Below are 27269 nucleotides of genomic sequence, written 5' to 3' on the forward strand. Positions count from 1 at the left end.
GCTAAGCTAAGCTAAGCTAAGATGAGATCAGTTATGATAATTAATAAGAAATGAGCTGCAGCCTGTTGGCAGGTGTGATGACTTTCATAATATGGCTCCTCTGTCCTCCCATGATTCTCTGCAGCTGGCCAATGGCACCCTGGGCCCTGTGTGATGTCAAGGCCTTATAAAGTCCCCCGGTGCCCAGCTGCCTCCTTTGAGCAGAGTCAGCGTTCCCGGCCTGGACGCCTCGGCTGGAGGGACTGCTGTCAAGAGGAAAAACAAAACTACACGGCGCCCACTGCCTGTAGTTTTGTTTTTTTTGGGGGGGTTCCTTTGAGGCTTAACTGTTCTCCTTTTGGATTTTCTCACTACGTTTCCTGGATAAAGAGATTTTGTGAGGAAGCCCACGTCTGGGCATCCCGGGGCATCCTTGTTTAGACAAGTAAGTGTCTCTACAGTTTCCTGGGCTGTGATTGAAGAGCAGCAGCTGATTTCACACCTCTACATCTACACACTCAGGCTCCAGACTCTTTTCCTTCTTTTTCCTTTCACTTTTGATGTCCTTGATGTCTTTTTGCTGCTTTTCTCTGCTGAAGGTTATAATGGGACGTCCCAGAATAGCTGCTGATTTCATCACCATAGACTCAGCTAAGCTGATGGCTTTTTATGGGAATCAGCAGCAGGGCTATCAGTTGCTCCCCCAGCTATGTGCCACATGGTGGCTGTCAATCAAACCGATGTGTGTGTGTGTGTGTGGGGGGGGGGGGGGGGGGGGGGGGGGGGGGGGGGGGGGCTGGGGGGGGGGGGGGGGGGGGGGGGGGCTGGGGGGGGGGGGGGGGTAATTTTAGTGTATGGTGACCCATGTTTGTTAAATCCCCAGAGTGGGGCTTTTGTTTTGGAGAACAGTCAAAAGCTGATCTCGGTCTTTAGTGTCCAGTAGAACTTTTTTTAATCTGTTAACTACTCGTGCTGTCTTCTCACTTGTTGTGCAGTTTGTGATTTTTTGTGTTTGGGTAAACAGAGTGCACAGCATCATGAAGATTTACTGTGCGATTCACACTGACCTACTTTACTGTTTCAATCTGCATCCTGAAGTGAAATTGCAGCCAAACTTTCTCGTGGTGTCTGATCCTCATTTGTTTTTTATAAAAGTCAAACGATATGAATGCTGCTGATATTTATCTGACCTGAAATGATATGACAGAGTGACACAGACTTTATTCTTTGTTTTCTATCACAAGGAAACAAAGAAGTGAAATATTCATGAATCTGTTAGTAATTCAGTCTGGAAGAACTTGTTCATTTTATTTACTGTGTAAAAATCCCATCTTTAAAATGTGCTGGAGCAGCTGTTTGTTGAACAAGGTGAAATCCACTCACTTACCTTTATCCTTTAACTTTGACTCACTAGTTAGAATGACGATATGCCATGTTGGAGTCATCATCTTGACTTTAGACGTATCAGATCATGTTTTGAGATTCACCTAAACTGGTTTCAAGATGATTGTATTATTTCTCCAATCATGAATGACATTACAACCGAGATATCAACTAATGAACCTTTTTAAAATAGGCAGTGCTGAGGACTTCCTGGGCTCATAATTTATTAGCTGGATTGTATGTGTTGGGATTGTTGGGTCTGTATCTGTGTCTGTTTTATTTCAGATTTCGGGTCCCAAAAGATCAGAATGCTGAGAAAGCTGTTGAATAAATTTGTTAAATCGGTGTCACAGCTGGTAAAATGAATCTCGTTGACATGTGGAACAATGTGAACAAGTTCAGCTGTTTCACAGAGATAATATTTTCAGTGTGAGGCTCGCTCACAGTTGAGCATCTGTGTTGTTCTAACCTTTAATGAGCTCACAGTTCCTGCTCTGGGTTGTGATCCAGTGTCAAACAGCAGCTGTTGTTGGTTGTTTGTGTAAGTGTTGAGTGGAAGCAGACAGGTGACCGGGACCATGACCATGATGCCAGCACCCTACTTAGAACTGAACAGAACACACACAGGACCATCAAGGCCAAGCAAGAACCAACCACAACTAGGAAGAGTGGTTAGGGCCACTTGAGGTCCCAGAGCCAATTAGAACTAAACATACCACAAATTAGAGCATTTAGAGCCAACATGGGCCAAACAACACTGGACCAAACTGACCACTGATCATCACGGTTGGACCAGTTTAGTATCAAAACCTGTATTAAAACCCAACTGTTAAATCCATCTGGGTCAATCCCATGCTGCTAAAGTGACTTCCAGAGTCCAGATCATGAAGTCTGACAAACTCAGACAATACCATTTAAAAATGTTTAGCGTTGTTGAGGCGTTGATCATTAGAACTAAATATCTTTATCTGTAGACACACCCACAAATAGTTTTTTTTTACTTCAGTCTTCTTTTGGCTAGTTTTGTTTATTAAGGTAAAGAAAAATCCTAGATGACTTAAAAGGGTTCAAATGAAAGCACATTAATTTAGATTCTGGATTATTCCTATCCTTCCATCCTCCTCGTCTATTGCAGATTTCTTCTTTCCAAATAAATCTAGGGTCCATGGAAGAGTGGAGGCTCAAAAGAACCAAAGGCACATCTTTGGCTAAATACATTATTAGCTACCAAAAACAAATTTATGAGTTGGCTGTATTCATTAAATTGTTCTTTTTGATACTGTAATGAATATTTGTTGATTGAAAAGAGTTTTTAGTGTATTTCCTTTCTAAAATGTTCCTCCAAACTAATTACATCTAAAAGTAGCCTGGAATTGAAATCTAAGAGCATTCCCCGTACTGAAACAGGTGTTTAATCTGCTCTTAGCTCTGTGCTGGATCAGCTGCTGGTTTATCAGCCAGACCCTGTGGAGCCTGGATCACCTCCAGGGACAGAGCTGCTAAAAATAACCTAACCAGGGTCTGGCTGTCAGCAGGTCAACGTAAAGCGGAGCAGAACAACATACCAGTCGCCAATCAGAATTTTACGCTTGTCTATTTTCTGTGAATCCGCTGTTGGAAGCATGGTGGTAAAACACACATTAGACTGACAATAATGGTTCCCTTGAGATCAAATGGAGTAACCTTGGTTGTTTTTCTTCTTCTCTTAGTGCCTTCAATTCATCTGTTTATTGTGGCCATATACGTGCAGTTCTTTAGTTTAATGGTGATTATCTCAGCCAGGGGTTGGTGGTTCAACTCATAGTGTTCAGGGTAAAAATAGAGAACCCTGAAGACTGAACCTGCCTGTTGACTTGACTGTTAAGCACTAGCTACAGGTTGAGCTTCTCAGCTTGAGTTTAGGAAGCTGACGGTTCCTAAAATGCTTCATAGTTTCACACTATTCTGGACTGTGCAGGCTAAATAATCGTTAGACCTTAACTTGTTCTAGGTTGTGGAGAACATGTTCTTCTTTCAGTTTGTCATACCAATGTCCGGATTTATTTTTTCTAGGTTTCATTTGTAATTAGTCGTTGTTCTGACCATGTGTTGTGTTCTCTCTACAGGGTGCTGACTAACATGTCAACACAGGCGCCAACGTTCACGCAGCCGCTGCAAAGCGTTGTGGCACTGGAGGGTAGTGCCGCAACGTTCCAGGCTCAAGTTAGTGGTAAGTGATGGAGCTGCTGTTTGATTTTTAGGAGGATGTTTGTTGTTATTGAAGTTGGATGTGGTTTAGTTGAATTTGTTTGTGCCCTCTGAAGGTTCTCCAGTTCCCGAGGTGAGCTGGTTTCGTGATGGCCAGGTTCTTTCCATCGCCGCTCTGCCCGGTGTTCAGATCTCGTTCAGCGACGGCCGTGCTGTTCTGAAGATCCCTGCTGTGACCGCCGCACACAGTGGGAGATTTTCTGTCAGAGCCACCAATGGAGCTGGACAAGCCACGAGCACCGCCGAGCTGCTTGTCACAGGTCAGACTCAAAACCAGGAGGATCAAACACTATTAGTGACACTAGCAGAGACAACATAAACAAATCATCAAGCTCTAAATGACAGGCAGTGCTTTTAATATGTTGGCAAAAAGTATGGCAGATGATAGAGAATAACCCTGGTGACAGCTACCCTCTGTTACAAAAGTAGATTGTGTCCAAGTCTCATTTTGGTTCTAAATTTAACCTGCTGTGAGCCCAGGACGCGCCCTGTCACTTAATACAGTGATAGAACAAATATAGACGCAGCTGCAGCAGCATATATTTCCTTAACAGGAATCTAACTTTATTAAGTGATTAACAGTTTTAACCAGCAAGGATCTTGTGTCCCAGTCCTGGGTTCTGATGTCTTCTCCACTGTAAATTCCAATTTAGTCTCATTTCAACAATGATTTATTCCCACTAGTATCACAGTAAGTCAAATTTGAAAATAGAAAAACAGATGCAGCTGAAATGACCTGGAATTTATAACCTGTATGACTTTGGGCTCACATGTTAAACTTTTTAATATATAATATCCCAGGTTCTTTTTAGGGGCCGCTGGTCTAAAAGGTAATACCCAGGGTAATATTCAAGAAGAGAAAGTTCAAGACAAGACCTGGATCCACAAAGATACTTACCAGTTTAAAATAAAAAAAAATACCTTTAGCCTGGTCACTCAAAATGGAAAAAAATGTTTTATGCTTATCTGTTTTCTGAGTTAAATTAGATGTGTTTTTGTGCAGCGGAGACAGCGCCTCCAAATCTTCTTCAGAGACTGCAGAGCTCCACAGTGAGACAGGGCAGCCAGGTGAGGCTGGATGTCCGAGTCACTGGGATCCCAACGCCTGCGGTGAAGTTCTACAGAGAGGGAGCTGAGATCCAGAGCTCAGCCGACTTCAGGATCCTCCAGGATGGAGACCTGTACAGTCTACTGATTGCTGAGGCCTTCCCAGAGGACTCTGGGACGTATTCTGTCACCGCCACCAACAGCAGTGGACGGGCCACGTCGACCGCTGAACTGCTGGTTCAGGGTGAGGCTTTGTTTCTCCAATAATTGGTTAAACCTTTAAATATTACACAGCTGTGACATAACAAATTATCATTTTATTAGCTTTAATATAATAAATTATAATATATAGCTTCAGCAAAGCCAATTTGAAAAATATAGGCTGTTGTTTTTTTACTATAGATACTTTAACCATAACCTGTATTTCTGCTAAAGGTGAGGAAGCTGTGCCTACAAAGAAAAGCAAGATTATAGTGTCCACATCTCAGATGGTGACGTCCAAGACAAGTGTGCAGAGGGTGAGTAACAGTCTGTACTAAAGGGCTTCACTGGGTCACCTGATCACAACAGCAGTTTTAAATATATGTGTTATGCCATTCAGAAGGTGGAGGAGGGGTTCCAGGCCACCACCCAGGTGGAGATGTATGGAGGAGCAGGTATGATGACTCAGCATTTAGCCCACAAAACCCCTCCAAGGGTTCCCCCGAAGCCGACCTCCAAGTCCCCCCCATCCTTTGTTTCCAAAGTAACGGGAGCACGCCAACAATCGCCTTCACCTGTCAGACACGTTAAAGGGCCAACACCCACACCTGTCAGGTAGGACAGTAGCGAAAGACTGCAAGCCACTGTGGGACAGCCAGTGAAGACAGATCTGTGGTGGAGTTTGGATGGACTGTTTTCATGTGCATTACTGTCATCTGCAGACCCGTTTCGCCTTCTGCCAGACTGTCCATCTCTCCCATGAGACCAGTCAAGTCTCCTGTCATGACCAGGAAACAGGTGAGAGACAAGACACGGATGCTTCTATTCTACAGCAGCAAAGCTGTGTTGTTTGAAAGGTTGACTGTGGAAAATAACAGCACTATACGTATATAAATCAAATTGATTTGTACCCTGCCAAATAAACTATGGCCATACCTCCGTCCTTCTGCAGGTACCTGCCTCTGCTGAGGTTCTACCGCCCTGGAAGCAAGGAGACCTTGTGGGCGATGCCAGCTACACCTCTGTGACCAGTGTGAGCAGTGTGGGCAGCGCCACCCAGCTTCATGTGGAGAAGCACTGGGAGCAGACGGTGGCTTCCAGCAGAGAGGTGAGGATGTAGGCGCATTTGCTCGCTACTATAATGGTTCTGTGGCAGATGAGTGTCAGCCGGAGCAGCTGCTTTCATGTCTTGGCTGTTAAAAGGACTGTGAATAATTAATCCTGACGCTGCAGGTTACTTTGCTTCAAGCATAGCCAGTGAATGTTGTGGGTGAAGCAATGGCTTGGTTGGTTGTGCCTGTGTGCTGGCTGCAGTAACGTGTTGATGTCCTGTAAATGCATAAGAACAAGCATGTTTCCCAGGGCAATAAGAGCATGGCGGTGGCTACTGTGGTGGTGGCCGTGGACCAGGCTCGCAGCCGGGGGCAGGCTGAGGCTGCAGGGCCAAAAGAACAGGTAGAGCTGACTTTCACCCTCTGCCCAGCTGTCACTTCTACATCTTTTTCTACCCAAATTCTGTTTGTTCCATAAAACTTGTGTACGGGGAAACAGCTGATTCTTCATCCTGATTTCCTCTTGAGGTTAATCAAATGTAAAACGTAAAGCATGTAAATGTAGTTACAGAGATAAAATGAAATGTAAAAATGATTATGATTACCTCTGTAATTACAGAGGTAAATGTTACAGTTTAAAATTGTACAACACCAGTAATGACGCAATTAGTTCATAGAGTCTGTGTTTGAGAACCTTCCAGCGTTTCAGGTTACTTCTCTTGCAAAATAAGTAAATAACAGGGACAGACCTCCCCCGACATCCTGTGGTGGATCCTGTGGTCCTCAGATCTATGTGCTACATGTTGTGTCTCTAGGGTGAGGGAGCAAAAAAGGCTGAGGCAGTGGCAATGGTAGTGGCTGCTGTTGACCTGGCTCGTGTTCATAAGCCTGTGCATGCAGAGGGTGTTGAAGCTGAGGAGCTAGAGGAGATAAGGCAGCAGGCAGCAGAGAAACACACAGTTCCAACCGAAACTGTCCCTGCTGAACCGCCACCTGCCGTCGTCCAGGTCTCCCAGGTCCGAGGAGCTGAATTCACATTAGACATTACTTCAAATAACAAGCAAGGCCCCTTATAATAACATGTGTTGGTTACTCCAGATTCAGAGAATGACTGAAAGCACCTCCCATGTGGACACTGGTGTCACCACGTCCCCAGTTCCACATTTCACAGTTTCTAAAGTTTCCGTTCCTAAACATGGACTTAGACATGAGGTAAGAAGAGGAGCTACAGGCTCGTAGCTGTGATCCACATACTTTCATTTCATCTTAACTGTCAATACACCGTATGCTCTGTGGTGTGGTTCACCCATCCTAAAATATCTCATCAGTTTTTACTTCTACTAACGGAGACGCTGAGAAGCTCAACTTCTAATATGAAAAATTGCTGCTGACTTTGTCATCTAACCTTCTATGACATGTAAGGAAAACTTCATCACCAGAGTTGACAAAGATGAACAGGTTAAATGCAGGACTATCATGCTCATTCCAGCTCCCTGCAATGACTCAATGACTAGACTCAATGACACTAAGCTTTCCTCTCCACCAGCTAAGCTTTTTGTGTTTTCCTCCACGGTTAACGGTGCTGTCGTTGGCTCGGGCAGGTGTCCATCGCTGGCTCTGCCATTGCCACTTTGCAGAAAGAGTTCTCCTCCAGCTCTGCTCATAAAAAGATCATCAAGCCTGTAAAATCTCCCAGTCCATCACGCAAGGTGGCGCAAGCGACCCTCCCCCCGCCCTTCAAAGACATCACATATCAGAGTCAGGTTGAGTTACAACGGGGAGCAGCTTATGCAGTGAGTGAGGAAGAGTTTGAGGACTGGGAGCCTCAGGTTGGTCCAGCCTCCCTTCTTGTCATCTTGTCTTCACTTGCCCTTATTTAACAGTGTCCTGTCGCTTCTCTTCACCGTAACACAGCTGCCACATGTTGCCTCATGAGGAGGGGTCTGACCAGCTTCCACCCCTCCATCCTCATGCTACCCAAAGACCTTGTTTCCTGTGATTAATCACTTGTTTTTCAACAGGAGGTTGCTGCAGTTCCTACAAGAGCCCAGGAGCCTGTGGTTCCTCCTACACTTATTATTGTGAGTACAAGCAGTTCTAGCAGCGTTTCTTTCAGGGTAGTCTTGTTACTAAGCCAGCAGTAACAGCAACTGCCCATAGGTTTTGCCTAACTATATGTGCCCCCCCCCCAAAAAAGATGATATTGTCATAGATAGATAGATAGATAGATAGATAGATAGATAGATAGATAGATAGATAGATAGATAGATAGATAGATAGATAGATAGATAGATAGATAGATAGATAGATAGATAGATAGATAGATAGATAGATAGATAGATAGATAGATAGATAGATAGATAGATAGTTACAACTCAGGTGTAGTACAATACTTGTACAGATTTTGAGGAAGCATGTGTAGTACGGTACTTAAAGTGTCCAGGATAAAGTGACCAAACAATTGGGTGGTCAATTTGGCCAACATCCTCCTTAAAAGAGTCCAGTGGACATCCCAGGACAGAGCTGACGTTCCTCACCAGCTTCTTCAGTCTTTTTCTGTCTCGGCCTGTGCTGCCTAAGTCCAGCGTCCTCATCCCTGATGTGGCACCTCACGTGGTTAAAATCTGCACTAATAAGCAGGAGCACCTGTAGATGCCTTGTAGGCATCCGCATCACCCCTTTGTGCCAACTCTCACACGCTGCTGCAGCGTCTGCCAAGGGGGAGGGGGGTTAGTGTACACAGTGAGCACAAGGATGTGTAAAAACTCCCTCAGAGTGTAGTAACGAGGCTGCACTCCCAAAACTTCCGCTGGAGCTGAGTTTGCGCCGTATTTCAGGTGGGACCACCGGTGTTTTTGTGTGGGGAGGTGCAGGGCCTGGTCTCTGGTGTAAATAAAGGGAGCCATGTGTTGGGCTGGGAGGGTCCTCCAACGTGTTCACAAAAAGTTAAAAATAGCATGAATGCTGAGCACAAGAGCAATAACAGTGGTCACCCTGTGTGCCCACTCAAAACAGGCTTTACTGCAATAGGAAGAATTCCGTAAAAAAGACCAACATACAGTAGAAAAGTAAGGAAACAGGAGAAAGATAGTGGGAGCTGTTCCAACAGGCAGCTACTCAGGCAGCACCATCAAAGTACTCTCAATGTCACTCTGTCAAAAGATCAGTTGGATTCACAATGTGATGATATATGATCCTTGTCTCCTCAAATACAATAACCTTTATACTATTTAACCTAATTTTAATTACTGACATTTCTTGTGATAAGGGTCTGAAGAACCTCACGGTGACAGAGGGTGAGTCTGTCACCCTACAGTGCCAGATCAGTGGACATCCAGCTCCCGCTGTCATGTGGTTCAGAGAGGACTACAAGATCGAGAGCTCCATTGACTTCCAGATCAGTTACGAGAACGGTTTTGCCCGGCTGGTGATCCGCGAGGCGTTTGCTGAAGACAGTGGACGTTTCACCTGTACAGCCACCAATGAAGCTGGAACCATCAGCACCTCCTGCTACCTGCTTGTCAAAGGTAACAGCAGGAGAATAACTGGTGACCGGTGGAAGTTATTTAAATCTGACAAGAGCCTTTTAACAGCTGTTGTTTAACCCATTAAATATGAGAAATAATTACTGGATCACCATCAGCTGTTGTATGTTTCAGTTTCAGAAGAAATAGAGAGCAGAGAGGAGATGTCTGCCGAAATTACCCAAGAGAAAACGTGAGTTGTTGAAGTCGAAGTTACGACTTGGTTCTTCAAATAAGCCTTGTAGGTACAGTTTTTATCTAGCTTGTGTCTCTCTACAGTGTCTCTGTGGAGACAAAGGAAGAAACTGTGACGGGAGAATCTGCTGCTCCCTTCTTCATCAAAAAACCCACTGTTCAGAAGCTGGTAGAGGGAGGTAGCGTTGCGTTCCACTGCCAGGTGGGCGGAAACCCAAAACCTCACATCACCTGGAAGAAGAACGGTGTGGCCCTCATTACTGGATACAGGTCAGTGTTTCATAGTCTCTGCCAACATCTGTGTGTTTGTCATGATTGGTGTCTCATCATGTCTTTGTCTCATTGATACCCATTGATACCCGCTGCTTTTTTTGCTATCAGATACAAAGTTGCATACAAGAAGGAGACAGGAGAATGCAGATTGGAGATCTCCATGACTTTTGCTGATGATGCCGGAGAATACGCAATCTTTGCAAAGAACCCTCATGGAGAAGCTTCAGCCTCCACCAGCCTGCTGGAGGAAGGTAGAGAACACAATGACACCTGAATGCCTTATTTCTATTATCAGATCTACTATTAGCCTTCTATTTCTAAATACTGAGTGGATGCATGTGTGATGTATGTTTACAGAGGAATATGAAGTTCATATGAAGCAGCATGATGTGACGTATAAAACTGAAGTGACAGCAGCTTTGGTTCCGGAGCCGTCAGTAGTTGTGAGCCAGTACGAAATGGAACAGAGGAAGGTGACAACTCCCATGAGCTTTGTCTCCGAAACAGTATGTTCATAGTCATAGTTTTTGTGCTACAATCCTATTATGTTTATAGTTTTTGAGCTACAATCATATTATCAATCGAATCCTGAAAATCTGACTCCTCATTTTATTTCTTTTGCAGGAATTTCTCATTTCAGCATTTGAGGAGAGGATCATTCAGGAGATCGAGCTCCGCATCATGAGGATTACATACAAAGAGCTGGTGACAGAAGATGCAGAGTTGATGGTGACTGTAGTTGATGAGGAAGCTGTGCAGCCAGCCTTTGACACACCAGTCAAGAACTACAGGATCATGGAGGGAATGGCTGTAACCTTTCACTGCAAGATGGCTGGAAATCCACTGCCAAAGGTACAGTGGAATAAATGTATGATTTGGTATGTCCTCTGCTAAGTTCTCCTTGTTATCCATTTATTCAAATATAACTTAATCCATTTACATCCATTTAATCCTGATACCACAATGACTCATTAATTTCCAGTAGTATTACTGGATATTAACTGCAGCTCTATACAGATTCCAATTATAAAATACACACAATAACATAATAAATCCAACATACTTTCCTATGTACATACATTCATCCACTCTTTCGCTGGTCACCTCTAAACACAGTTTAGTCCGGAGTGCATCCTTGCACTAGTATTGAGATGCATTACAGCATCATACATGTGGTATCAATAAATGAATTATACCAAAACATTCTCATGTACCTTTCTGTATTTAAAATGAAAACTCGTCAGTAACCTGAGCTGTAATATTGATATGTACAGTGCTTAAAGACATGTGACCCACAGCATGTGTCTGGTTGCTAACTGCGGCACAATCAGCTCTCTGAATGTCAAAACTGAAACAATACTTAAACAATACATTTCGGTATACCTATCTGCTCAACATTAATTGTGTTATTTTGTTGCACATGACATTACAAACTTGAAATAAACGTCAAGAAAGCGTGAGACACAGACAACGTGATTTTCCTCTGCTGAGTTCTCTTTCGTTATGAAGAAGAGCGAACTTGCATCGGCACAAACCACAGCCCCTTACTGCCCCTACTGTCCCATATGGTTCTCCCCTTAAACATAAAATTAGCTCTCTGTTACAAAATTACACACATACTAAACCAAATACATCTACTAATGTGATCACACATTAGTGGGGTATCACAATTACATAAGTAGATCTTCACTAGGGGCAACAAGATAACTGACAAATAACATTATTGCAGCTCACCCATATAATCAAATTAATCATAACCTGGCCCCTACTTCCAGGCATGTCACAAAGTAGGGTTTTTTTGTTCTTCAAAACATTTTTAATCAGTTTAGGGAGTCATCGTTTTTCATTGTGCTTTACTGTTTGACTTAATGTTCTATGTTAACTGACAGATTGTCTGGTACAAAGATGGCCAGCGCATCAAGCCTGGTGGCCGTTACCAGACGGAGGTTCTTCAAGATGGAAGGGCTAGTCTACGTCTGCCTGTGATACTACCTGAGGATGAGGGTGTCTACACCGCCTTCGCCACAAACATGAAGGGCAATGCTGTCAGCTCTGGGAAGCTGTACGTGGAGCCATCTGTGGCTGTAACACCTCAGAGATTCACTCCACAGCCGTCAATGCAGAGGATAAGGTATGTGTTTTGGAACCAGGTTTGAATTAATCACTGAAATTAGAGAGAAATAGGAGCTTTTGTCAGAATCCACCAACAAGGATGCTTTAATAAACAAAACCAGAAAATCACAAGAACCAAAAGCACTCGTGCAAAAATAAACCTACTATAAACAAAATACTAGAACAAAAACCAAAGGCAGAAAGCATAATGCACAGCTTATATTTTACAAAAACAAATGTGTGACCCGACATAGTAGTGGTAAACAAACTAAAGAATAAGGCTGTAGTAATCAGGGATCTGAACAAAAACATAAGGTTTGTGTAAAACTGCATTAACTTAAAATAATCCTTCATTCTTAAATTATGTAATTTAATGGCATAACTGACTTAAAGACTTTACTTGTCACCTCTTACCTAGTATTTATGTGATAAAATTAGATGAAAAGTTTACATTTAATTAAACTACATAAAGTCTAAGATTTAGGCATGATTATATGTAAGAAGTGAGTTCAGTCTAACAGAACTAAATCTTTTTCCAGGTCCACATCTCCACGTTCTCTGAGCCGCTCACCCGGCCGTTCCCCCAGCCGCTCACCCAGACGTTCTCCAGCTCGTCGTCTTGATGAGACAGATGAGGCTCAGCTAGAAAGACTCTACAAACCAGTTTTTGTCTTGAAGCCTTCCTCTCTAAAATGCTCTGAGGGACAAACTGCCAGATTTGACTTGAAGGTTGTTGGCAGACCAATGCCCGACACTTACTGGTTCCACAACGGTAAGAAAAAAGGTTCAAGAAAATGTAGAAAGGCACATTTATCTGTGGCTGCCTGTGCTCATAGAATTATATATTCTTCTCCCAGGACAACAAATGGTCAATGACTACACCCACAAGATAGTAATTAAAGAGGATGGTACTCAGTCGCTGATCATTGTCCCAGCAATGCCCCAAGACTCTGGAGAGTGGACGGTCATTGCTCAGAACAGAGCTGGGCGTACCTCCCTGTCTGTTACACTCACTGTTGATGGTATGTTTGTGTTACAGAATTATTTTACTGTAGGTTTAGTAGCTTTGAGTGTGTATCAAACCTTCAATGTTGCCTTGTGCTTTATAATATTTTGCTACAGCCCGTGAAAGCCTGACACGGCCTCAGTTTGTAGAGAAACTGAAGAACATCAGTGTAAAGCAGGGCACTCTGGTTGAGTTGGCTGTTAAAGCCATTGGAAACCCCCTGCCTGATATTGTCTGGCTGAAAAACAGTGACATCATCACTCCACACAAGCATCCACAAATTAAGTATGCATATTTAATAAATAATTTTTTAGTCTGAAAATCAACTATACGCAGCTTAAGAGTATTGAAATAAATGCTTTATTTGAATTATGTTGTTTAGGATCGATGGTACTAAAGGAGAGGCCAAGGTCCAGATTCCCTCAGCGGCTGGCTCAGACAGTGCCTGGTACACAGCCACAGCCATTAACAAGGCTGGTAGAGACACCACTCGATGCAGAGTCAATGTTGAAGTGGACTTTGCTGCTCCTCAAACCGAGAGAAAGCTCATTATTACCAAAGGTACCTACAGAGCTAAAGAGATCGCAGCTCCTGAACTGGAGCCTCTTCATCTGAGGTATGGTCAGGAGCAGTGGGAGGAGGGCGACCTCTATGACAAAGAGAAGCAGCAGAAGCCACAGTTCAAAAAGAAGCTGACTTCTGTTCGCATGAAACGGTTTGGCCCAGCTCATTTTGAGTGTAGACTTACTCCTATTGGCGACCCCACCATGGGAGTGGAGTGGCTCCATGATGGCAAACCCCTGGCAGCTGCAAACAGGTTGCGCATGGTCAACGAATTTGGCTACTGCAGCCTTGACTATGAAGCTGCTTATGCTAGAGATAGTGGTGTCATCACCTGCAGAGCCACCAACAAGTTTGGAGTTGACCAGACTTCAGCTACCCTGATCGTTAAGGACGAGAAGGGACTCGTTGAGGAAACACAGCTGCCTGAAGGCAGGAAGGGAGCTCACAGAATTGATGAGATTGAGCGATTGGCTCATGAGGGAGGACCATCTGGAGTCGGTGCTGATGATGAATCTGACAAGACCAAGCCTGAAATAGTCCTGCTACCTGAACCAGCCACAGTGCTGGAAGGTGACATTGCCCGGTTCCGCTGTAGAGTCACTGGTTATCCAGCCCCCAAGGTTAACTGGTACCTCAATGGACAACTTATCCGCAAAAGCAAAAGATACAGACTTCGTTATGACGGCATTTACTATTTGGAGATTGTTGACATCAAGTCATATGACTCTGGAGATGTCAGAGTGGTTGCAGACAATCCTTTGGGCACAAGTGAGCACACTGTGAAGCTAGAAATCCAACAGAAAGAAGACTTTAGATCTGTTTTGCGACGTGCTCCAGAAAAGGCTGCAGAGAGTTTACATGAGCCTGGCAGAGTTGGATTTGATGTTGTGAAAATTGAGCGTGCTACTGAGGTCTCACAGGACAGGGAGGTTGTTCGGCTGCGTAAGACACAAAGAGTTGTTCATGAGAAAGCCTCAGAAGAGTCAGATGAGCTGAAAAGCAAATTCAAGCGCAGAACAGAAGAAGGTTTCTATGAGTCAATATCTGCTGTGGAGTTCAAGTCTCGCAAAAGGGATGAATCTTATGAAGATCTACTAAAGAAGACCAAGGAAGAACTTCTTCATCACATGAAAGAGAAAGAAGAGGCTGAGAGGAGAAAAATGGAAGAAGAGGGCAAAATCACTATCCCCACTATCAAACCCGAACGAGTCCAACTATCCCCAAGTATGGAAGCACCGAAGATTCTGGAACGCATCACCAGCAAAACTGTCGCTCCACTGGAAGAGGTTCGCTTCAGAGTCAGAGTTGTTGGCAGACCAGAACCTGAGTGCCAGTGGTTCAAAAATGGAGTTCAGCTGGAGAAGTCTGACCGTATTTACTGGTACTGGCCAGAGGATCATGTTTGTGAACTGGTTATCAGAGATGTCATAGCAGAGGATTCTGCAAGCATCATGGTTAAAGCTATTAACGTGGCTGGAGAGTCATCAAGCCATGCCTTCCTGCTAGTGCAAGGTAAGGTTGCTTCCAGTCACAGCTTTCCAGTTACATGCTTGTGTTTTGTTTTCTTTCAAGGTCTCATTTCATATTTCCTCATTACAGCCAAGGCAGCAGTGAACTTCAGCCAGAACCTGGAGGATGCCAGTGCCAATGAGAAGGACACCATGGTAACCTTCGAGTGTGAAACCAGTGAACCCTTTGTCAAAGTCAAATGGCTCAAGAACAACATGGAGATCTTCTCCGGAGACAAATACAGGATGCACTCTGACAGGAAGGTTCACTTCCTGTCTATACTTGTGATTGAAATGAGGGATGCTGCAGAATACACTTGTGTACTTGTAGATGATGAGAATGTAAAGACCAGTGCAAGGCTCTACGTAGAAGGTAACAGTTACATCAAACTGTTTATATTAGCTATATTAGCTGTCTATATTAGCTATATTAGTTTACTTTGGCACTGCTGAATAATCCTTTTATTGATATTGACATTCTTCCCAGGTGCTTCTCTGGAGCTCGTCAAACATTTGGAGAACATTGAAATACCAGAGACCTATGCTGGAGAGTTTGAGGTTGAGCTGTCCCGTGAGGATGCTGAGGGAAGCTGGTTCTTTGGAGACAAGGAGCTCTCTCCCAGCAGTAAACACGTCATGTCTTCTCGCCGAGGAAGACACATCCTCTCTGTCAAGGATGTCAGGAAAGAGGATCAGGGGAAATACAGCTTTGTATGTGGAGACCTGAAAACCAGTGCCTCACTCAGAATAAAATGTAAGCATGAATGTGTTACCCCCACGATCATGGTACTTTACCTGCACCCCAATTTTAGTCAGGTACTACAGTTTACAAATGAAAATATAGGACTTCTTTTCCATTACATGTATTTTTATGTGCATGTTGCAGTTGTGTACTGTGATAATAACTGTTTCTCTACCTTTAGTGCGTCCAGTGACCCTGATGCAGCCCCTGACTGACCTGACAGTCTGCGAAGGTGACATTGCTCAGCTGGAGATCAGGTTCTCCCAGGAGAATGTTGAAGGAACCTGGATGAAGAATGGCCAAACCATTTCTGCTTCAGACCGTGTTCACATTGTAATCGACAGACAGGTTCACAAGCTGCTACTGGAGAATGTCACCAGAGAAGATGCTGCGTCCTACTCTTTTATGGTTCCTAGCCAGGATATTTCGACCTCCGCCAAACTCAGTGTTCAAAGTAAGTGAGTCTTGCCCAGCCAGAAGCATGGAACTAAAACTGAACATCTGTGATCATGCTTGCAACATCTCTGTTGTTCCTACAGCCATTGACATTATGATACCACTGAGGGACGTGTTCTCAATTGAAGGCACCAAGGCTGTTTTGGAGGCCAAAATATCAGCCCCAGATGTCACCTCAGTTAAATGGTACCACAATGATAAGCTCTTGATTGCCAGTGATCGAACTCAGATTGTTGCAAAGGGAGCCAAGCAGCGCTTGGTCTTCTCCAGGACATATGCCTCAGATGAAGGCCAGTACAGACTGGTGGTTGGCAAAGTCGATTCTAGCTGCAGCCTGACTATCGAACGTGAGGCAAATTTCATTTTTGGACACGTCAAGTTCTATGTGGTCCTAATCGCTGTTCTAACTGGTACCGATTTTTTCCCAGAGGTGCACATTGTGAAGCATATGGAAGACAAAGTGTGTTCAGAGTCCCAGAATGTATCCTTTAGTGTTGACCTATCCCATCCTGGTGTCGACCCGGTCTGGACATTCAGGAAGATGCAGCTCAAACCTGGACCCAAATATAAGATAGAATCCAAGGGCAAAACTCACTCTCTGACTGTTACTGACACCATGAAGGACGAGGAGGGTGACTACATGTTCCACGCAGGTGAAAAGACATCCAGTGCCAAGCTATCTGTGTCTGGTGAGTTAAACTTGTTAACATTTAATACAGCTGCAGGTTTTCTAGAACAACAGTGCCTATTCCTACTAATTACTACTGTTATTGGCCTTGTCTTATGTGTTATGTGGTAGCTCTTTGGGTACGATATTGGACTCTTTACAAACTGTCAACTGTCACTGTTTGGTCACCAGGTGGGGCTATCACACACCCCCTGCAGGACGTCACTGTGGCAGAGTCGCAGACAGCTGAGCTGGAATGTAAAGTGGCCAATGCCAGCACTGAGGGAAAGTGGCTGAAGAATGGACAACCTGTAGACTTCAGTGAGAACCTGGTGAGCGAAGTGAACGGTGCCATCAGGCGCCTCATTATTGTGATCACAAGACCACAGGACGTGGGAGAGTACACCTACCAGGTGGCAAACTCCAAAACTACTGCAAACCTCAGGGTGGAGGGTGAGTCCCACACTGTCACTAAACCCAAACATAGACATACAAAACACAAATATAAGGAAGTGTCACAAAGTGAAGTTTGACTGTGAAGGTAGACTCTGTTTTTCACTTGTAGTGGTAAAAATCAAGAAAACCCTGAGGAACCAGACTGTGACTGAGACCCAGGAAGCTGTGTTCACACTGGAGCTCACCCACTCTGACGTGAAAGGGTCCCAGTGGATCAAGAATGGCGTGGAGCTGCAGAGTAGCGACAAATTTGAGATCAGCTCGGAAGGCGTTACCCACACCCTAAGGGTCAAAAACTGCAACACACAAGATGAGTCGATGTATTCCTTCAAACTGGGGAAGCTGTCGGCCAACGCCAGGCTCAATGTGGAGAGTGAGTAGAAGTAATCAGTCTAAAGCCTCTGGACTCTGTTCTGTGTTCACATTTTAATTTCTACTGTATTTTAAACACAGCACAACAGATGAATCATGTTTACCTTCTACTATTTCTGCAGCGATAAAGATTGTAAAGAAGATAAAAGATGTGACATCACTGCTGGACGGCACTGCCTCCTTTGAAATGAGCTTGTCACATGACAACATTCCCGTCAGATGGATGTTTAAAGGTGTGGAGCTCAAGTCCAGTGACAAGTGTAAGATTGTGTCAGAGAGAAAGGCTCACAAGCTGACTCTGCAGAACGTCGACAGCAGAAGCGCAGGAGAGTACACGGCTATGGTTGGACACCTGCAGTGCAGCGCTGTGCTCATGGTGGAAGGTACATATGTGTCCACTATATGTTACTATCATGAAGTCAATAGAAACTAGAAAAAGTAATTTCTTTGAAAAACGAGAAAGCTGTTCTGTTAAAGATAAGCTAAAGATTTGTATTGGTGCTTTATTCTGAAATGATTTGAAAGGTGTGTGTGTGAGATTAATTGCTAAACTGTAAGCAACTGGTGTGAGTTAGATTTTTGAGCAGTAAAATTCGGGAACTCTCTGAGCTTTGAGGCAGATACAGACTAAAGTAAAGGTGTGAAGGCTTAACCAGGCACATCATTAGAAAGAAAACAAGTATGACTACGAACGAGTGAAAAAATTATGTTCACAGAGTGAAAACTGTGGCTGTAGTGACGAAGTAAAAAGAAAACACCTTGCCTTAAAAAACGTTTCACACTCTAGCCACACACTAATGGAAAAGCTGAGAATTCCTCAAAAACCACCCTATGCTATAACTCAAAAAGTATTTAAGATATTAAAAAGCTAAACAATAAATTAATAGTTGAAAAGTTGAAGATTGTCTTGTAGTTCAAATGGTCTCTGTAGCTTAAAAGTAGCTGAAGTAGTTAAAGCTGTTGCCAGCTCTCCCACTAAATAGCAAAATTATTATTTTATTTATTTATTTTATTTAATTAACAAATTTCCCAAAAGAAAACACCTCAGGTGTGTTGATGTGTCTCTAAGATGGCAAAGTGAAACAGAGGTTCCCACAGGTTTTGTTGAGCTCCCCCCACCACAGCTTCCAGCTCCCCCCTGTGGTGGTCCTTTTATGTAACAAAAGGAGCAATTCACACCTGAGTTAGGATGTCAGGTACACCTTCGCAGACATTTGACTGCCCTCTCGTTTTTTAAGGGGGGAAAGAAAAATCCAGGCATGCTAGTTTTAACACTAGAACACCTAGAGGACGTACACCTTTACATATACCCCTAAGCACACTCCAGCTGGCACCCTGCCAAGAGCCGCTTTTGTTACGTAAAGAGGGCCATCACCGATGCACTCTGTGGGGTGGGACGCATGGGCTCGCTGACCCTGCTGCTGCCTGCAAGGCAGAGCAGGGTTCCTACTCATGTTCCTATGAGTCTATGAGTGACATCCACTGTTACAATGTTCCACCGCTAATTGCTTGGATTTACAACGTGAAAGGATGAGCGTCATTGTTGCGGTCTCACCGAAGGAAGCAATAAGAGACATCAATAATACAATAAGACAGTTTTGCTGCTTTGTTTAGTTACAAAAAAACTAAAAGTTCACACATTATTGCACTGTAACGTTACCAAAAATGACAGAAAAGACGACAGTACACCCATCTAGTTTGTTAGTAAAAATGTGCAATTAAAATGTTATAATAAAAATGTTTTTTGTATTTCTCTAACTTTGTCCTGACTCTCCTGTTGCAGCTCTACAAGTCACCAAACCCATGAGGAGTGTGGAGGTGGCAGAGACCCAGGTGGCCACATTTGAGTGTGAAGTTTCCCACTTCAACGTGCCGTCCACCTGGCTGAAAGACGGCGTGGAGATCGAGATGAGTGAGAAGTTCAGGATCGTGGTTCAAGGGAGACTCCACCAGCTGAAGATCATGAACACCAGTGGAGACGACTCAGCAGAGTACACCTTTGTCTGCGGGAATGACCGAGTTTCTGCAACGCTAACCGTCAGCCGTAAGACTACGTTTACACCAACATAAAGCCTCCATAGGCTCAGTGTTATATAAAAGTACTTTCATGCGATGTTAATTTGTTCACTTTTGTTTTTTACATAAACTGTGCCATCAGAATATTTGTGTTGATAGAATTGTACTTTCTAGCGGTCCTGATCACCTCAATGCTAAAGGACCTAAACGCTCAGGAGAGAGACACCATCACCTTTGAAGTGACTGTGAACTATGAGGGCATTACCTACAAATGGCTGAAGAATGGTGTGGAAATCAAGTCGTCAGATAGATGTCAGGTCCGCAGCCGACAGCTCACCCATTCCCTCACCATTCGGAATGTGCATTTTGGAGATGGAGGAGAGTACCAGTTTGTGGCCGGTTCTGCTGCCACAGCAGCCAACCTGTTTGTTGAAGGTAACGGCATTTTATACAGAGACTACTGTATATACTGTGTATTTATATTTGGTTTTTCATGTGATGAGATCATATGTTCTGACATTTACCTTTATTGCATGCCGCATGTCTGGATTTATCCTTGTACTGTATGTGGACACGCATATAAATGGATGATTCTGACAGTTATTACTTCTAGTTACAGACTGGTTGACTGATAATATTTGGTTTAGGTTTCAGTGAAAGCTTTTTGTATTTATTTATTATTTATATATTATGTATGTATTATATGTATTTGTAAAACGTATTGTGTTTTCAGCTCGTGTGATTGAAATTACCAAGAAAATTAAGGACCTAAAGATCACAGAGAAGAAGAAAGCAATTTTTGAGTGTGAGGTCTCTGAGCCAAACATCCAGGTGATGTGGTTGAAAGACGGCCAGGAGCTGGACCTGTCTGAAGAAAGGTCTGTCAAAGTTGTCGGAGGCATGTCCCGAAGGGTCAATTCAGTGGCAGCTGTTCATTATCGTGTTCTTGTTCTGTTCAAAGTCACTATACATTATCAGTTTTGATTAAGCCTTTTGTGTTGCCACTAAACAGAATCTTTGAAACACATCCAAGACACTCAGTTATGAAAGACCTTGACCTAAACTCAGTGTGTAGCTGATCGCTGCTGCCTGTTTTGTGCACACAGATTTGTGGTGACAGCAGAGAAGTATGTTCACCGTCTACTGATTCAGACAGTTCGCATGTCAGATGCTGGAGAGTATTCAGTGGTGGCGGGATCAAGCATCTCCAAGGCCCACCTCATAGTGGAAGGTCGTGATATCCGGATCTCTGAACCTGTGGAGCGCCAAATTTGGGTAAGCAATCAGATCATTAGCGTGCAGGTTTAGGAGCTGACTCACTGACATAATAAAATCAGTATCTGTTTCTCAAATGATCACTATCAGCAGACTCCATAGGTGCATCTCTGTAACGGAACTCTACTTCTTTTTTTCCCTCCTAGGTTCTAGAGAAACACAGGTCCACCTTTGAGTTTGAAGTTAACGAGGATGATGTGGAGGGTCGCTGGCTGAGGAATGGCGTGGAGATCCAGTTCTCCGTAGAGGATCGCTTCAGTTATGTGGCCATCAGGAAGCTGCACCGCCTCTCAATCTCTGAAACCTACAGGAGCGACGCTGGAGAGTACACCTTCATTGCTGGCAAGAACAGAAGCATCATGCACCTGGAAGTCAACAGTAAGTCTAGCAGCAGGGCCTTAAGATAGAAAATGCTTTCACTGAATCTGAAGAATGTAAAGTCATCTCTCCTCTGACCTCATTGAACTATTTCTGTCTGATTCAGTCCCAGAGCCTCCTCAGATAGTCCACCACATGGAGCCACAGTCTGTGGAGGCTGGTAAACCAGCTCGCTTCTCAGTGCAGGTGAGGGGCGTCCCCCAGCCTCAGGTCTTCTGGTACAAGAACTCCCAGGTGCTGTCTCAAGGATTCAAGTGCAAATTCCTCCATGATGGCAATGAGCACACACTGCTGCTCATCGAAGTCTTTCCTGAGGACGCTGCTGTGTACAACTGTGAGGCCAAAAATGAGTATGGCACCGCCACGAGCACGGCAGCTCTCAATGTAGAAGGTAAAAGCTGTCAATGTGGATGCCAACTTACAAGAAGAGATATAAAAGATATCATATTTACATGTGGTTTTGTGTGTTTGTGTGCTGCAGTGTCAGAAGTAGTTTCTCCGGATTCAGCAGCTCCTGTTGCTCCCCCTGTTGTCATATCACCTATTGGCAGCGCCTCATCCCGTGAAGGAGAACCAGCTCGCTTCCAGTGCAGAGTTCGTGGAGACGGTAAGAAAACTACACGGATCGTCAGTAAAGGTTCAGCACAACAAGTTTCTTACAGAATGTGTTGACAGTTTGGGGGAGCATGAAACTCTCTTGAACAAAAGATAAAAATGTCAAAGAGAAAAAGCGAGCCTTCACAACTATTCATTTTGTCCCCTATCCAGATGTGAAGATCAGCTGGTTTCACAAAGAGAAGGATATCAAGCAGTCTGAGTTCTTCAGGATGTCTCAGTTTGATGACAGCTGTCAGCTGGAAATCTCCAGGGTTTACCCAGAGGATGAGGGCGAGTACACATGTGTGGCCACTAACAGCGCCGGGACTGCATCCTGCACTGCCACACTCACACTGGACGGTGAGTTTCTTCACAGCCAACAGAGGTTTATTATTCAGTCACTGTGCCAATTCTACATTCTTACCTGCTCATATACGTTTTTGTATACGTTTTTGACATGTTTTCCTCAAATGTGGATGCTCGGGGGCTGCAACGATCCCCTTTAACATCTTGAACATTTATTGTTTAAGACAGACATAACAATAGACTGATATGAGTGAACTATATATTATGTTATAAAATGTGCGTACCGTTTAGTCCCATGCGGTGTCGCGGGGGCGCTGGAGCCTATCCCAGCCATCTACACCCTGGAAAGGTCGTAAATAGAAATCCAGTACAAGCAAATGATAATTTCAGTGGTGGGCATCTGACAAAATATTAGCAGCCATGGCTCCTGTCGCTGCCATAGTCTTTGTGGATTTGAATCTGTGCTGACTGGGATGAAAGCCAATGAACGTGCTTCGTTTCAGGACAAAATCAGTCAGTGGGCAGTTCTTCTGAGACTCAGTGGAGCGTCTCCAAGAGCCTCAACACTCTAAAGAAACATGCCTTTGGTCAAAAGCCAAGTTTTATCAGTTCAATCAAAAGCTGCTCAGTGCCACACGGGGAAGTGGCCCGCTTCCATGCATGCGTGTCTGGTTTGCCAAAGCCAGAAATAAGCTGGTTCCACCAGAGGCAGCCGGTTAAGCCCAGCAAGAATGTTGTGTTTCATTTCGATGACGTGACGAACACCGCAACGCTGATCATAGTGGATGCTTTCCCTGAGCATGCTGGCCAGTACACCTGCAGGGCAGCCAATGATGCCGGAGAGGCTGCGTGTTCAGCCACCCTCAGCATTACCAGAGAAGAAGGTAAAACCTGGGCCTGCTGGCTGCAACCAGATTTCCTCACGTTTAATCATCCTCCCACACCTGCTCAACATGTCCAAACAGCACCTGAAGTCCTGAAGAAATAAAGAACAGCTAGAATATTCATTAAAGCCACAAGAAACTCTTTGAATGAATCTATGAATTTGTTCCGCTGAAAATAGGCAACAATAAAAAAATATTTTAAAGGGCATAATTTCTTAGAATCTGCACTAAATAATAGATAAATAGCATAATATAGAAACGTAACATCCGGGTCTCATACTGAAGATACTGGTCATTTAGTGACAGTAGTCAAGCTTGAGGACAATAGATACTGCTTATAACAAACTAATGCTACAGTATCATCTCTTCTAAAAAAGTCAAAGATGAGTCAGAGAAGTATGGATACTGTATGTGAGTTTTTACCCATTAACTGTGAATCTATAGTATAATACAGTATGTAGCATGCGTTGATTGGGACATTCCTTAGATTCCTTCAGCTCTGACTAACCTCACCGTTAGATTCCTGTTATTTTCTCCACCCAAAGCCAGGAATAAGTTCATCTCTCTGTCCTCTCCGATGTCCTCGAATGGAAGTGGAATTGCATGCCCCCCCTTTTAACATATGAGGTTAAACATTTGCATAGTTGTCATAGCCATGGCCGTGAAAAAGAGGCACTGGTCAAGTCAGTCAGGTACAGTTTTACAGCCTTTTTCTACAGTGTTTCAGTTCACATGCTATATTTGATTTTAATTGAATAATCTTGGTGGAATTCAAACAAAAGCAAGTAAAAATATTTGCATTTACTACAACAACGTGACAGAAATAAAATAAATGAAAACATGAGAATATAAACGGACCCTACGCAAACCTGAATGAATTCCTGTCTTTCCTTCACAGTGACTCACGTGAGAGAGCAGGTTGAAACCAGGGTCAAGCAAGAAGTCAAAAGTAAGGTCCCATTCGATTCTCACCACTCACCCATCATGTACTGTATCAGAATCACCAGGCTGTTATTGCACATGAACAGCATGTGGAAAAAGGTCCACTGACCAGATTGCTACAACAAAATTAGACTTTGAATAAAAACTCAACACACAAAAGTAAATGTCAATGCATGTTTAATGGTTTACAGTATACAAATTTGTTGGCCTGCATCCTGCTTTTGTAAAGCTCTTTAATTGAGCTGTCCTTTAGTCATATTTGATCTCTACAGCTGCATGTCTGACTACGTGTCTTGAGGAATATTTTTGTCTTTTTATTCCACATGGTTTCTCTCAAACGAGTATTGACCGAACTTGCTTGTTCCAGTTTTTGACTCTTGCAATTTTGCATCCAAATATTTGTTTCATTTTGGCATGACGGATACTCTGATCTCCACCTAGACAAGGCACAGGACATATATCTTTTAAAGCTTGCCAGCTGGAAAAGGCCTTTAAAAGATATGGAGGTGTACTGCATCTGGACCTGATACTTTCCTCCTGCAAAATATTTCTTAGCCTGGCTTGCAGATAGTGGGATGTGATTCCTGTGGTTTGCATTCTAAATAACACATGTAAACTATATTAGTTCGAATAAACGCCTTCCCACACAGTTTTACTGCTTCATTTAGATTTTAGAATACGAAAAATGTATCAGAGAGCTTTGCATCTCATTGATACGTCTAAGGCTTAGAAAGGGCGTTTATTCTGTCTGCAAGTCAGGTAAGGAATATTCTAGGCTAAAGCGAAAACTATTCTTAAATAGTAAAGCAAGTGAATGTTAGCAGCCCATCTTGAAAATATGTTTCATTAATGATAATTAATTTATTTTTATTAAAATAATTCATGTTTTGAAGAAGTTTCCACAGACGAAGGATCAAAACTTCCTGCAGATTTCTAATAAAACGAATCAAGTCTTGCGTTTATTCGAACAAATATGGTGAGTGAAATTATTTCTTCTGGCATTGTGACTCCCAGCATGATTATTTTATTCCATTAATGATTTATTCACATCCTTTTTTTCCTTTATCCCAAGAGGTTGTGTTGTTTTGACCAGTGTCTCTTTCGACTTGCAGGGCTGTTTTATCATGAATCCAAGGAAGGAACACACCAACCCAGCACCGAACTAACCAGCGCTCGAGAACTAAGAGGAGCCTTCTCTGACACTGAGGACTTCCTAGATCATGGTCTGGTGTCAGCCAATCGCTGTTCTAGCAGAACATCATCTATCAGCTCGTGGTCAGAGAACATCAAACCTTCTTTCACTGAAAAACTCAGGTTCCAATCTGTTCTGGAAGGTGAACCAGTGGAATTAAAGTGTAAACTGGTTGCTTACCCTCCACCAACTATCCTCTGGTTTCATAATAACAGATGTGTTCCTAAAGAGCATGAACGCAGAATTTGTATTGACAACAAAATCCACATGCACTCTACAAGTCTACTTATAGATAGTATCAAAGAAAAAGACTCTGGCAGTTATAAAGTAATGGCAATAAACACAGAGGGTTCTGCTGAGTCTACAGCATCACTCCTGGTGTCTTTGAGGGAAGAGCAATCTGCTAACTACCTGGGCTTTGTTAGATGCTCTGCCAAAGCCCATCAAAGCATAGACTCCATGGCAGAACAGAGAAAGGAAAGGAAGATCAGAGTGGAGCTCAGGTGTGTAGGGTCTCCCTTTGACAAGATGTCTAAAGTTCACCAGGGAAGGTCTCGATCTAAGACGGCTCTTGTGAGAACAGTGTACTTCAGGTCTGGTTCCCTTTCAAAAGAAAATGAGTCAGGTAAAGAGTCCAAATACTTGGAGACTGCCTCAGAGTGTGCCCCATCCCCTTCCCCAATGTTTGACAGATCTGAACGCTTTAACGACCGATTCAGTGATATATACTGTGACCGTCGTACTGGTGCCAGGTTCAGTGACAAGTTCAGTGACAGGTGCAGTGATAAGTACAGTGAGAGGTTTAGTGACACGGAGAGCCTTCACAACGAGGTAAGAACTAAACTTACCACACTTCGAAAAGCTGTGAAGCAGAAGAAGAGACTTTCTATCTCCACTATGTCCTCCTCTGAGTTCGAGGCAGAGTCTGTTGCTAGTGAGTCGAGCTATGCTGACTATGTAGAGAGGCTCAGGGTCAAACCTGCCTTTCTTCCTGATATTCAGCAAATTAATCAACCATCCGATTTAGGGGAGAGTCAAAGAGAATTTCAAGGTACAACCTCAAGTGGAGCTTCCTTTCAAACCAGTGTGAGGCATTCATTTGAGCCTCAGTCCAGAACTAGAGCTATTCAGATCATGAGAGGGGAACTGATTGATACTGTGGTGACACAAACAGAAAATAAATCTGAGGAAAAGAATTCAGAGATAGTGAAGAATAAAAGGTTTATTAGCTTAGATGAATTACAAACATGTGATAGTTTGAAGCAGATGGATAGTGAATGTCAGTTTTTGGTTGCAGCGGACAAAGTGGATACTACAAATAGAGAGCTAAGTGAGCCTGAAGTCACATACTGTGACGCTTTAGCAAATAATGAAAGTACACATACTAAAGGCAAGGAATCTGTTATATTTGAGCCTGTTCCAGATGGAGCATCTCTCACAGAGTCCCTCAGGTCTAACCCATTCAGCTCTCATAGAGAGAGGTTTGTCATTGAAGCAGTTACACCAACAAACAAATTTAAACTGCATGAAGAAGAAGGTGCAGGAGAGTCTTTGAGAGCTCAATATGGGAAGTGCCTGGAAACTGAAAGGATAGAATGTGAGGAAAAACTTCTTGCCCTACGAATCAGAAAATGGCAGCAAGGCAGTATGATGTCAGAGCAGAAGACATATCAACCAAAAGCCGATCCCACCATGTTCAAGGAGTATGCTGAGGTGGCAGAAAAAAAAGGAGACAATGGTAGACCCTCCTCTTTCCAAAGGTCACCTGGTATAAATGCAAGGATAGCAGATTCAGAAGCTGCAATACCTTCAGTGTCTGAATATACCATTGTGAAATCCAGGAAAGAAGAAGTAGAAGCCACATTCTTTCTTAAAGAGAAAAGTACAGTGGAAGC

The 27269-nt window shown here is 43.5% G+C and overlaps 1 protein-coding gene across 4 annotated transcripts in view; it reads left to right on the plus strand.

Moving 5' to 3' along the window:
• Nucleotides 1-211: 211 nt before the first annotated feature.
• The window catches only part of ttn.2 (titin, tandem duplicate 2), a 186214-nt gene continuing 159156 nt past the window's right edge, over nucleotides 212-27269 (plus strand). For all 4 annotated transcript variants that reach the window (XM_055505204.1, XM_055505205.1, XM_055505207.1 and 1 more), the window contains exons 1-42: nucleotides 212-424; nucleotides 3468-3571; nucleotides 3666-3869; nucleotides 4613-4900; nucleotides 5092-5174; nucleotides 5258-5472; nucleotides 5580-5655; nucleotides 5810-5965; nucleotides 6220-6312; nucleotides 6725-6925; nucleotides 7008-7121; nucleotides 7511-7738; nucleotides 7931-7990; nucleotides 9178-9436; nucleotides 9569-9626; nucleotides 9713-9898; nucleotides 10010-10152; nucleotides 10259-10407; nucleotides 10526-10753; nucleotides 11791-12032; nucleotides 12553-12785; nucleotides 12871-13035; nucleotides 13136-13304; nucleotides 13402-15095; nucleotides 15183-15464; nucleotides 15579-15845; nucleotides 16015-16287; nucleotides 16373-16636; nucleotides 16718-16978; nucleotides 17149-17409; nucleotides 17522-17785; nucleotides 17907-18167; nucleotides 19568-19828; nucleotides 19975-20235; nucleotides 20534-20678; nucleotides 20907-21075; nucleotides 21222-21453; nucleotides 21560-21844; nucleotides 21935-22060; nucleotides 22222-22410; nucleotides 22860-23240; nucleotides 24139-24189. In XM_055505204.1, the coding sequence (XP_055361179.1) occupies nucleotides 3481-3571; nucleotides 3666-3869; nucleotides 4613-4900; nucleotides 5092-5174; nucleotides 5258-5472; nucleotides 5580-5655; nucleotides 5810-5965; nucleotides 6220-6312; nucleotides 6725-6925; nucleotides 7008-7121; nucleotides 7511-7738; nucleotides 7931-7990; nucleotides 9178-9436; nucleotides 9569-9626; nucleotides 9713-9898; nucleotides 10010-10152; nucleotides 10259-10407; nucleotides 10526-10753; nucleotides 11791-12032; nucleotides 12553-12785; nucleotides 12871-13035; nucleotides 13136-13304; nucleotides 13402-15095; nucleotides 15183-15464; nucleotides 15579-15845; nucleotides 16015-16287; nucleotides 16373-16636; nucleotides 16718-16978; nucleotides 17149-17409; nucleotides 17522-17785; nucleotides 17907-18167; nucleotides 19568-19828; nucleotides 19975-20235; nucleotides 20534-20678; nucleotides 20907-21075; nucleotides 21222-21453; nucleotides 21560-21844; nucleotides 21935-22060; nucleotides 22222-22410; nucleotides 22860-23240; nucleotides 24139-24189 (9568 nt within the window). In that variant the 5' untranslated portion in view covers nucleotides 212-424; nucleotides 3468-3480. The remainder of the gene's footprint in view (nucleotides 425-3467; nucleotides 3572-3665; nucleotides 3870-4612; nucleotides 4901-5091; nucleotides 5175-5257; nucleotides 5473-5579; nucleotides 5656-5809; nucleotides 5966-6219; nucleotides 6313-6724; nucleotides 6926-7007; nucleotides 7122-7510; nucleotides 7739-7930; nucleotides 7991-9177; nucleotides 9437-9568; nucleotides 9627-9712; nucleotides 9899-10009; nucleotides 10153-10258; nucleotides 10408-10525; nucleotides 10754-11790; nucleotides 12033-12552; nucleotides 12786-12870; nucleotides 13036-13135; nucleotides 13305-13401; nucleotides 15096-15182; nucleotides 15465-15578; nucleotides 15846-16014; nucleotides 16288-16372; nucleotides 16637-16717; nucleotides 16979-17148; nucleotides 17410-17521; nucleotides 17786-17906; nucleotides 18168-19567; nucleotides 19829-19974; nucleotides 20236-20533; nucleotides 20679-20906; nucleotides 21076-21221; nucleotides 21454-21559; nucleotides 21845-21934; nucleotides 22061-22221; nucleotides 22411-22859; nucleotides 23241-24138; nucleotides 24190-27269) is intronic.

The sequence above is a fragment of the Betta splendens genome, chromosome 21, assembly GCF_900634795.4.
Source record: "Betta splendens chromosome 21, fBetSpl5.4, whole genome shotgun sequence".
In the NCBI taxonomy this organism is placed as follows: Eukaryota; Metazoa; Chordata; class Actinopteri; order Anabantiformes; family Osphronemidae; genus Betta; species Betta splendens.